The sequence below is a fragment of the Petaurus breviceps genome, unplaced genomic scaffold (genome assembly GCF_028583685.1).
Source record: "Petaurus breviceps papuanus isolate PSGF00001 unplaced genomic scaffold, PetGlider_PUasm1.0 90416, whole genome shotgun sequence".
Lineage (NCBI taxonomy): Eukaryota > Metazoa > Chordata > Mammalia > Diprotodontia > Petauridae > Petaurus > Petaurus breviceps.
In genome coordinates, this window is record NW_027187244.1 from 1,027,399 (window position 1) to 1,039,477 (window position 12,079).

General features: G+C 32.0%; 1 protein-coding gene across 4 annotated transcripts in view; it reads left to right on the forward strand.

The window, feature by feature from the left end:
* Positions 1–7,923, forward strand: part of ACP1 (acid phosphatase 1) — a 32,305-nt gene extending 24,382 nt beyond the window's left edge. For all 4 annotated transcript variants that reach the window (XM_069108649.1, XM_069108650.1, XM_069108651.1 and 1 more), the window contains exons 5-7: positions 2,913–2,974; positions 6,982–7,087; positions 7,238–7,923. In XM_069108649.1, coding sequence (XP_068964750.1) covers positions 2,913–2,974; positions 6,982–7,087; positions 7,238–7,315 — 246 coding nt within the window. In that variant the 3' untranslated portion in view covers positions 7,316–7,923. The remainder of the gene's footprint in view (positions 1–2,912; positions 2,975–6,981; positions 7,088–7,237) is intronic.
* Positions 7,924–12,079: the final 4,156 nt, after the last annotated feature.

Consider the following 12,079-nt stretch of genomic DNA (forward strand, 5'->3'; position numbering starts at 1 on the left):
TGATCTCCACAACACAATGAGACATCAGAATAGAAATTTGTGGAGATAGTATTGATATATGTAGTATAATGATGATGATGTCATAAAAAATGATAGTTGATAGAGGTTCTTAATATTGTACCTATGAACTTTTTTCTTTTTAAAATATTTTGATAATTATTATATTTTAATATGGTTGCTTTTCCTTTGTATTTTATTTATGCATTTAAAAACATTCTGAAAAGGAATCCATAAGTTTTTCTAGACTATTAAAGATTACTATGATAACAGAAAAAAAGATAAAGAAATTTGGTATAGAATAACAGTTAAAACATTTATCTAATACTGTGTCCAATGAGGCATATGACTTTTTGAAATTTTATTATCAACATTTTCTAACCCAGTAGTTTTCATTCAGTAGATTTATCTGTTTTGTACCTACACTTTTCGTGTGGTGCTACAGGCTGACTTCATTGGTACAAGTTATGGGTGAGAAGTCCATATGTACTAATGTAGGTACCTTCTCTGCAACTCATAGTAGTAGAGAATTGTCTAGGATACTTAGAGGTTAAGTGACTTGCCTGGGGCTATACTGCTTGCTATGTATCTGAGGTAGTACTTGAACTCAGGTCTTTTTAGCTCTGAGACTGGTTCTTTATGCCATGTTACCTTTCAATAAGAGTAATCAAGCAGAAAAGATTCATGCATTGGCCATATTTGAAAATGTATTTCTTATTCTAGTACCTCTAGTTTTTCAACTTACTGCTTAGAGTAAGAATCATGCTAAATGTCTTCTGGAGTCCTAATTGACTCTAACATTGATTAGAATATCTTAGGTCTGGAGATTACATAGATTCTTTTCTAATGTTTGGGGCTTTAAGTTAATGTTATTGCTACCTCAGGGGTAATTTTCATGAGACTTTGTTAGAGTGTACTTATTTAAAAAAAAATTTTTTTTTTAAAGCAGTTGGGGTTAAGTAACTTGCTCAAGGTTACACGGCCAGTTATTTCTGGGTGTGGTGCTAAGTATCTGAGTCCGGATTCGATCCCCCAGGTCATCCTGACACTGGGGCTGGTGCTTTTACTCGCTGTGCTACCTGCCCATCCCTTAGCATGTACTTATTAACGTAGTGATCTTTTATTACTTATAATGATATGAATTTGTAAGATTGTTTTTTTTTAAATTTATATTTCCTGTTTGACATAGTTAATCTAATCAGCAGTCATTTACAAAAACACTTGTTCCAAAATGTCTTATAATAATGTAATTATTATTAATAATAACAATAGTAGCATTTATATAATGCCCACTGTTTGTGAGGCATTATGCTAAGGTCTTTACAAATATATCAGTTGAGCCTCACAACAAACCTGGGAGGTAGGTATTATTATTATTATACCCATTTTGCAATTGAGGAACCTGAGAGAAAGATTTAGTAATTTGTCAAAGGTTACATAGCTAATAAATGTCTGAAACACTGGATTGCTGACTCCAGGTTTCCACTACACCATGTAGCTACCTTCTCTCATATTAATTTAGAGAGTGCATTCATTGGCAAACAATTGAATTGGATATAATTGTTATGAAATAAATTAGGAGGCTGAAATATGGGACTTGAAGAGGCAGAATATATATTTTTCTTTTAACAAAAAACATAAGTTGAAATTAATGTAAAATTACCCAGTTTTGAATAGGTAGTATAAGATAGAAGAAGGAAATCTGAATTCAGGACATTTGGTTTTAAGTTCTAACTCTTCCATTTTCTAAGCTGTGTGACTATGGGTAATTCCTTACAAATGTCAACCTCAATTTCCTCATGTAAGATAGTTATGCCACTTAGATTGTAGACCCTATATCATTATTGAGTTAAATATATTGAAAACTATAATGGGCTAAATAGATTCTTATGAGTATACTTCTTATAAATTGGTTTCCTGGCTTCTAGTTGCTCTCATCAGCATTCTGTTCTCAATTCAGCTACCCAGTTGGTATTCTTAAGACACGAATCAGACTATTCATTTTGGTAAATATTTATTCAACTCCTCAGATATGAAAGTGTTTGACAGAAAATTGTATCCCCAGATACATATATAGGAATTCAAAGATGAAAATGAAACAGTCCTACCATCTTAGAACTTATAATATGCTGAAATATTACTCCTCTGCTCAAAAATCTTCGTTGGATTTTGGTTGAAAGATGAAATACAAAATCTTCTAGCTAGGCATTTAAATCCTTTAGTTCTATAGCTTCTAAATACCTTACCAATCTTATTTCATATTGCTGCCCATCATGCACTTGCTATTCAGTCCAACTTGTCTGCTATTCACTATTTACAACAAACCATGTCTTACCTCTGTGCTTTTGCAAAAGTGAGCCATTCATGTGTGGAATCCACTCTTGGTAGTCTCTGATTCGTACTAACTAACCTTCAAAACACAGCTGAGGTGCCATTCTTGTACCAAGTTTTTCTTGATCCTAATGTTTTCACCGTAACAGGATTGCTCTGTATATACATTTACTTACCTTTGTATATAGTGTTTCCACCCCAGTGGAATATATTCTCCTTGAGGAAGAGGACTTATTTACATCTTTGTGTTCCTGGAATCTCTGTCATAGATTGGCTGAATTGAATTAATTACTAAGAAACTAAAATGGAAAAAAAAGTAGATTTCATGCTTTATATACTTTACGTGCTGTTTTAGTACTTGTTTATGACGAACTTCACAATACTCAAAAAAATTGATCCATTTGGAGAATTCTTAAATCCCTTTTCATTTATTGTACTCTGATTTTTTAAAGAATTAGTTACTACATAACACTGCTGTATTAATCAGTTATTCATGTAGATGATTATTTGTGTACTGAGGAACAAGTCCTCTAGATAGATTTAGTTGCTAAACCTTGTATTTTTTACTTTTTATTCAATTCTAGATTACCAAAGAAGATTTCCTGACCTTTGATTATATACTATGTATGGATGAAAGCAATTTGAGGTAATCACATTTTGTAACAATGACGTTTTAAAAGTATTTCCATTTATGTTTAACACCAGTAAATAGGTCAGATTATACACTGCCAGCAGTGACTTATGATCCTTTTTTTTTTTTTTTTTGTAATTTGGGGTCATAATGTACAGAGTATTATTTTCAAATTGTAACAAGCCCAGAGTAATTCAGAATTGGCTGATAGACATATTTATAAGAAGATGCATGTTAAGATAAGGAAAAGTTCAATTAGACTGATTTAATTTGAAGAAAGGCAGGTTGTGTTACACTGCTTTATGTAATAAGATTTATGCTTTCTGCATCAGGGTTGTATGATGTTGATACAGTGAGTCATGGGCATTACAATTTCCCTTTTCCCCCTCCCCTCATTTTGTAACATGATTTAAGTTTGTCTGAATTGATAAAAGAAATTTGACAACTGCATTAACTGTCGGGTTTTGTATTAAAGAATGAACATTTAGACAAGCTTGAAATCTTGACTATAACACTGATTATGTCATCAAACCAACATTTGCTTTACAAAAAAAACCAGGTCTTTTATTGTTCTTTAACATTTTAAGATGTCGGGGAAGCAAGCAGAGCTGTTAAAATATGTCTTAAAATATCAAATTGGATTTTTATAACAGTAATACTTTTTATGAACATTGTGTGCAGTTAAACATCGTAACAGCACAATTTAGTATTTATAGTGAAAACCAAAATACTCTGTTTTTTATAAATCATAACTATCTACACAATTTGGTTAGATACTGTTTGAACTGATTTCTCTTATTTTTTTTAAAGCCTCTTTATTCAGTCAGTCATTCTAGGTTGGATAGTTAAGACTTTGAGTATGACTCTGGCAATTGTTTGTTTTCTAAGGGCCAGACTAGTTAAATTAGAAGAGGCCCATCACCAGATCCTACTAAGATCCTATTAAGATTGAAAGCCTTTAAGAATGAACTTGGTGAGTGACTGTCTCTCATTCCAAACATAGCTAAGTTTGGAAAAGTCTTATCATGCAGGTTAATGAATTTCCTGGTCATAGCAACTCTCAAAGATTACTACATTATAGACATTATATTATACATTATACATTACATTATATATATATACATTATATATACATTACATTATACATTACTACATATATATATATACACATTATATATACATTACATTATACATTACTACATTATAGACATTACATTATATATGTGATCAGTTGTGAGTGCCAACAGAGAAGTGTGTGCACATATGCAAAAACACATTACATTGAGATGATTTGTACATTTACTACAAATACTGCCATTATTATTTTAAAACACCAAATTTAGTGTTGCCTAATTTACACAAGTCTTTCATTTTTTATTCATCTTTCAAAATTAATATTTTAGTATGGTTGCAGAGTGATAATTTGAATATTTGCTAAATAAAGCTAAATATTTACTTCTAATAACAAGTCCAATTTCATATTAAACATATGTAACATTTTTAAAAAGTAGTTTGATGTCAGTTGCATTGCTAAATGGCACAGGGTTGGACTTGGAGTCAAGGACTAGTTTCACACTTAATTAGCTGTGTAACCTTGGGTAAGTCAGTTGACCTATGTTTGCCTCAGTTTATTCATCTATAAAATAAGACTAACAGATCAAATGTAATAATATTTGTAAAGTACTTAGTACAGTGCTTGACACATAGTAAGCACTGTGTGAATGCTAGCTGTTAGCTATTATTAGCTATGTGTACTTATTTCCTTTGCATTCAGATTTACTCCATAACTCTTCTATGTATTTGGCAAGAAAAAACCCACCTGTGTGATTTCAAGTATTTATTGTAAGGGGAAGTGTATGGAATCACTCATAAATATATAAAAGCAGCAGGGCAAACCAAAGAAATTATCTATTGTGTATTCTCATTTAAAATTTTATTTTGTTGTTCTGAAAGGGTTCCTTACTCTGCCTCCAGTTTATCACTACTTGGTTAGAAGTTAATTTTGTTGTCTCTTTTTCAGTTTCTTTAAAATAACTGATTATTTTTTGTCTCTTTGTTCTTCTACATAGAGTATTTATCAGTGTTCTTAAAAATATCTTTGAGATTTATCAGGAAAGTGAAATGGTCTTAAATAAATGACAAGTATTTTACAGTTTGAGAAGGGAAAGGCTTCATTATGACTTGTAATGGAAAGGAAAATAATTAAAATAAAAGCTACCTATCCCTCCTCCAGAAAGTAGTTTCTCTTCATGCAAACCACCTAATTCCTTCTTATCTTCGTAGAGCATCTCTCTAAGTTAGTGTTTATGTTTAGAGAAGTGGTCACTGAGATTTCACGGGTCATTGTAGAAACAAAGGAAAAAGGTAATTGAGGGACAAATGCAAGGATGCTAGAAGGGAATAACTAAAACAAGATGGGCACATTATTAATAAAGATACATTACCAGATAAAATAAGTTGTGCAAGATAGATGAATTAGAGAAAGGTGAAGCTATTCCAAAGATTCTTGAAGTAGAAGGGACCTTAAAGGTCATGCAGTCATACCCTTTGATTTCAGAATGAGGAAACCAAGGTCCCCAGAGGATGACAAAATCACACAGCTAGTGGGTTGTAAAACTAGGATTTCGTTCATGGAACTCAAATTCCACATTCAGTTCCTCAGACCTCTTCAGCCAAGGAAAATGCTTTTAACTACAGTGAACAAATTTTTTAGAGGGCTATTTGCTATTTTGAATATAGTGATGTCTTTTCCAAATATATGCGAACTACTCAATAAAAAGAAAAATGTTATCAGCTAAACTTTTACTATCAACTATGGTTTCAATTTATATTGAAAAACTTAACTTTTGTGATGTAGTTCGTGTAGAGATTGATTTGTTTTCCTAAAAGAAACTGAACAAATTACAACTGATAAACTTCAAGTTTTCTAGATTTAAGTTTCAACTTACTTACATTATTTAAAATATGGTAAAGGAATTATAGCGATGAAGTCTCAGAAATCTGAAATAGGCCTATATTTTCTCCTTTAAAAGAAAGTGTAGTAAAGAAGCTGGAGAGTTTATAGTTGGTGCAAAAGTCAGGAGATAGTCACTGTAATTTATTTAGCTGGACTAAACATGAAATAGGACCTAGTGACGGTTATTTTTACCACCTAAGTGACAGAAAGGAAAGTATAGATATGTTCAAGAGTCCTTGCAAAGAATTTTGATGACTTTATTACATATTGGATGCTGAAGAAAGGAAAGTAAAGAAATGAAAACACTGTAACAAAGGTGGGAATATAAGTGTAGTCTACTGCAAAAAAATTGGGGGAAGGGTGCTTATTTAATTGGGTGAAATCATGAGACCAGTTTTTAATAGGTTTTGCTTTGCATTAAGGATATTCTATTATATATACCCTGTTGGAAATTAGAAAAATGGTGTGATAGAGCTTCAGAAGCACAGAAAATGTAATATGGGACAGATTGGAGGAGTCGCCTGAGGAAAAGGATAGATAGTGGAAAAGAATAAATTGAGATTGTTTTAAGAAATCTTTAAAAATAAGATTGATCACCATCTATATTGGATAATTTGGTTACAGACCCTAGAAGCAAAGAGCTGAATCAGTTAGCCATTAATGTCCTTTGAAGCTTTTTGTTTCAATTGTGAAATTGAAGAATTTTGTGAAATATTCTTTCATGTTGTGCCGTCATGCTTGGCAGAAAAGAAAGGGAGAATAGTTTGTACCTTTCTGTCTCTATTGAATATCATTGTCAATTTTTTATCTTAAAGTTCAGAATTTTTTTATAATTGAATCTCTTTTATGTAAAATTACCATAAAAATACAGTGAAATATTACAAGTTATACAGCAGTTTGTATTTCCTTTAAAGATTTGTACAGTTCTCTTAAGTGTTTACTTTGCTTTAAAACCAGGTCACTTTGCTGGATTTTGATATGTGCATTTCACATTGCCCTAGCAGATGTCCATGTTTAACCTGAAACCACAGGTTTAAAAACTTAAGTTGTTGTTTTAATTTTACAGAGATTTGAATAGAAAAGTTAATCAAGTTAAAAACTGCAAAGCTAAAATTGAACTTCTTGGAAGCTATGATCCACAGAAACAACTTATTATTGAAGATCCGTATTATGTAAGTATCATTTGTACTTCCTGTCTTCAATTTTTCTTTTTCTGGGTTTTAGTGAAGCAAACATACCTTTTTATCCTGCCCTGTTAAGTGACGACTTTCAAGCAACTGTACTTTAAACAATACTTATTTTTTCCCTTTCTATGTTTTTAGGGAAATGACTCTGACTTTGAGACTGTATATGAGCAATGTGTGAGGTGCTGCAAAGCATTTTTGGAAAAATCTCATTAAGGCTTACACTCATTGCTAAAGGACAGCAGTGATTGACATCGACTTAAAAATGATGTATGTATATCAGTTGATGTGTTATTAAAGAGTAATAATGTACTTCATTTGGAGACCATCATTGTTTCTTCAATTTATTTAGTGTTCACATATGTTCTAATATTAAAAGGTAATGAAAATCAAACATTATTTTTGAAGCAAGAATATTTGATCAAATCAATTATCAAGATAGCTAGAACTCTCAGTGTATGCCTCAGATTTTTTAAATGAATTAATTATATAGTGGAACAAACTAAAATTTGCATGTGAAAAACTAAGAAAACTCAATAACAGTCATTTATTAAAAATGTTTGATAGAGTTTTCCTTTGAGACAGCTTCATTTATGTCTAATTGGGATCTTTAATAGGTAAAGAAAACATTTACCTTTATGTCCTAGAAGACAGTAGAAAATAACTGAGGTCATTGTGAAAAGTTAAAATATGTATATATATATATATTTTAGTGTTTTGGCAGTCGTTTGATGGCAATACTTTAATAAAGAACAAATATTCTTTCTGTTCATCTTTACCATCTTTAAATATTTTGGCTATTAAAATAAATGTATCCCCTGCCATGGGAGTTTGTGATGTGAATTTTATATAATTGCACTCCACAGTGAGGGAATAAGGGGAAATTATTTATGTAATTATTCTTTAGGACCTGGTTAATCTCTTATCTTTATGCAGGGTGTCCCAAAAGTATTTATACAGTTTTAAGCCATTAAAGCTTTTGGGACACCCTATCTATAAGGACTTTGTTTTAAAGAAAAGTCGGTTTGATTGTCCTTTGACTTCCATTGTCTCCCTCAGATTTTAGATTTATAACTAATAAAGAACAACATTTTATTATTTTATGTCATTAAGACTTTTATATTATCAATTTGTGATAAATTATTTTGCTTTCAACCTCATGTGAAACTTCAGCTATGCACAGGCGTGGATAATGAAATAAACTGAACATTTTAGATCAAAAGGAGCAATGATTACAGTATAATAGAATATGGTTAAAATGTCATACCTATAGAAATTTGAAGTGTGTTAGTAGATTTTCTTTTGTCAGTGTAGGATATGTATAATACCACATTGAAGAGGTATTTTTTAATTCATTTGGACACTTCACAAAATTTAATTTTTTAAAAAATAAACAGAAATTTGCCAAAAGATCTTGAAGATACAGGTCTGGTCCCTTAACTTTTTTATGTTGTCAAAGAAATAAAAAAAGCATATCAATAATTTTAAGAAATTTTTCTTTTATGTCAATATAGATTGTAATGTTTATGTAGTAGCCTCTGAAGCTAGGAAGTAAAAAGTATAAATAAGCGAATTACTTTCACATAGTTTACAAAGTCTATGAAAGTTTCTCACTTTTAGAGGAGGAGCTTTAGACAGTTTTCTTTTGAGGCCACAAAAAGCAAAATAATTTTCTGAAACTACCTACCGTGTTTCCCCGATAATAAGACCTATCCCGAAAATAAGCCCTCCCCTTACTGTGTAAGATTCCTCTAAAATAAGCCCTATTGAGATTGCTACTGTAGTGAAGGTGATCCCCTGTGCTACACGCTACATTACGGTACCCTCTGTATGCACCGGTTCCCCCCACCATGAAACGCATGCCGCTCTCCGAGCTGCATCCAATCCGAGCTGCAGCAGTGAGCGCGTCATCCTGTTCTTCCCCAGTGATTTGCTTATTGAATAAAGGTACATTTTTTTGTTCACATTTACCTGTTTATTAAAATTGCTGTCAATGTTCATTAAAATAAGCCCTTCCCTGAAAATAAGCCCTCTGGTGTTTTTCTGTCCAAAAAAAATAAGACAGTGTCTTATTATCGGGGAAACACGGTAGTGAGAAGAGGAAAAAAACTGAACAAGAGAGAAGGGATGATAAAACCAGCAAGTATTGTTGATGCTCTATCCTTTTGTCTGGCAGTATCTCTCAGTGGTATATGAAAAGGGTTGGGGGAGTTATTTTTGCCTTCCTCATTGATGCTTGTTTCTTTGTTCTTCAGGCTTAGGTCTGATCCTTCCTCAGTAACCTGACTTACAACTATTATATTTCTTTACACTACTCTTTGATCAATCTTCAGCCTTTATCCTAAGATTATAGTGTTCCATAGTTTTTCACAATAAGGCATTACTTAGTATGTCGATTTAAAAAAAAAATGGATCTGGGGATTGTTTTTTCCTTTCTTTTTTTCTTGCTTTTTGGAGGGCATTTGGGGTTAAGTGACTTTCCCGAGGTCACACAGCTAGTTTTTGTGTTAAATGTCTGAGGTCAGATTTGAACTCGGGTCCTGCTGACTCCAGGGCTGGTGCTCTATTCACTGCTCCACCTACCTGCCCCAGGATCTTGGGATTATTGAAAGTGCTGCACATTTTCCCAAATGCAATCTATCCTGTTCTTCTTATTATCTACCTTAAGTTAGCTATTTAAGCTCTAAGTACTGATTTAATAATTCAGTCAGGTGGCTGTCTAACCGCATATGTTACCTAGCAATATACATTCTTTGTTTACTGTGTATCCCCTGGAGGAGGCCCGGTAGAGTTCTAGGGATACATAAAATTAGCCTAGTTTCATTTACAAACATGCATCTGGAGAACCTCATCATCGTGAGGGAATTTTTCTTTCATGAGACTTCCTGCTTAACAGTGACAGGCACCATTGTTGAGTCTTTCTTCCTGTTATATCCCTCTACTAAGTATTAATAGAGGATCACTGATCATTATCTCTGTTGCGGGGCATCTTTATATGATTCTTATATGCATGGAGAGCATGGTATTAGAAGAGCTTATGACTGAAAATGTGCTATAGAATCATTTGTGAAAACTGTTTAGTAAATTTTTATTCAAGTCTTGTTTCATTACATCACAATAGTTTACCCTAGTATCCCTCCCTTATCCCCTCTCAGAGATTTCTCAGATACAATAAATTATATTTTTAAGCCCAGACAAGAAAAAATCATTGTAATTGATAAATACATTGGAAAAACTCTGAAATTCCCTTCTCATTTTCTTTTTACAATATTAATTATTTATTATTAGGTTCATTTCAAAATTTTTTGAGTTCTTTCCTTTCTATCCTTCACCCTTCCCATTGAGAAGGAAAGAAATGTGATTATATATATATAAGTATATTATAAATGTGAAATCATGCAAAATGTTCCGTATTAGCCATGTTGAAAAAATAAAAAAATCAGACAAAAGAAAGTGAAAAAATTATGCTTTAATCTGAACTCACAATCCATTAGTTTTTTTTTTCTCTTGGAGTGGATAGCATTTATCCTAAGTCCTTCAAAATTGTCTCAGATCATTGTGTTCATCAGAATAGTGAAACCATTCATAATTGAGCATCATGGAATATTGTTGTTACTATAAACAATCATTTGATTCTGCTCACTTCATTTTGTACCAGTTCATATAAATCTTCCAGTTTTTTTTTTTTAAAGCATCCTGTTCATCATTTTTTATAGCACACTAGTATTCTATCACAATCACATACCACGACTTGTTCAGTTGTTCCCCAGTTGATAGTCATCCCCTCTACTTTAAAATTCTTTGCTACTATAAAAAGAACTACATATATAGGTCCTTTTCCCTTTCCTTTTTTTCCCTTAAATTTCTTTGAGATACAGATCTAGTAGTGGTATTGCTGAGTTGAAGGGTATTCACAATTTTATAGCCATTTGGGAATAGTTCCAAGTTACTCTCCAGAATGGGTGGATCAGTTCATATCTCTACCAACAATACATTAGTGTCCCAGTTTGTCTGTCTCCTCCAGTGTTTGTCACTTTTTTTCTGTCAAATTTGCCAATAAAATAGATATGAGGTGGTACCTCAAGAGTTGTTTTAATTTGCACTAAATTAAATCAGTAGTGTTTTAGAGCACTTTTACATATGACTATAGATAACTTTGATTTTCTTCTTCTGAAAACTACCTATTTATTTCTTTCAACCGTTTATCACTTGAGGAATGACTCATTTTTATATATTTGACCCTGTTCTTTATATATTTGAGAAATGAGGTCTTTATCAGAGAAACTTGGTATAAACATTTTTCCATGAGTTTCCTACTTGCCCTCTAATCTTGGCTGCATTGGTTTTGTTAGTGCAAAACCTTTTTAATTTAATGTAGTACAATCAAAACAATCCTTTTTTACTTCCCACGTAAAGACATTTCTGTCTCTTGTTTGGTTATAAATTCTTCCCTTATCCATGGATTTGACAGGTAAAATGTTTCGTGCTCCGCTAATTTGCTTATGATATCACCATTTATATCTAACTCAGTTATCCATTTTGTTGGTATACAGTGTAATATATTCATCTATGCCTAGTTTTTGCCAAACTGCTTTCCAGTTTTCCTAGCAATTTTTGTCATATGGTGAGTTCTTGTCCTTAAAACATGGATCTTTGGGTTTATTGAACAAGTACATTATTATGGACATTTATTACTTTGTATTGATACCTAATCTATTCCACTGATTTACGTCTCTTCCTTAGTACCAGATTGTTTTGATGATTACTGCTTTTATTATACAGTTTGAGATCTGATATTCATACACTCATACACTGCCTTCCTTCACATTTATTTTTCATTGATTTCCTTGATATTCTTGATCTTTTTTTCTTCCAGATGGATTTTATTATTATTTTTTCTTGCCCTGTGAAATAATTTTTGGTAGTTTGATTGGTATGGCACTGAATAAATAAATTTATTTAGATAGAATTGTCATTTTT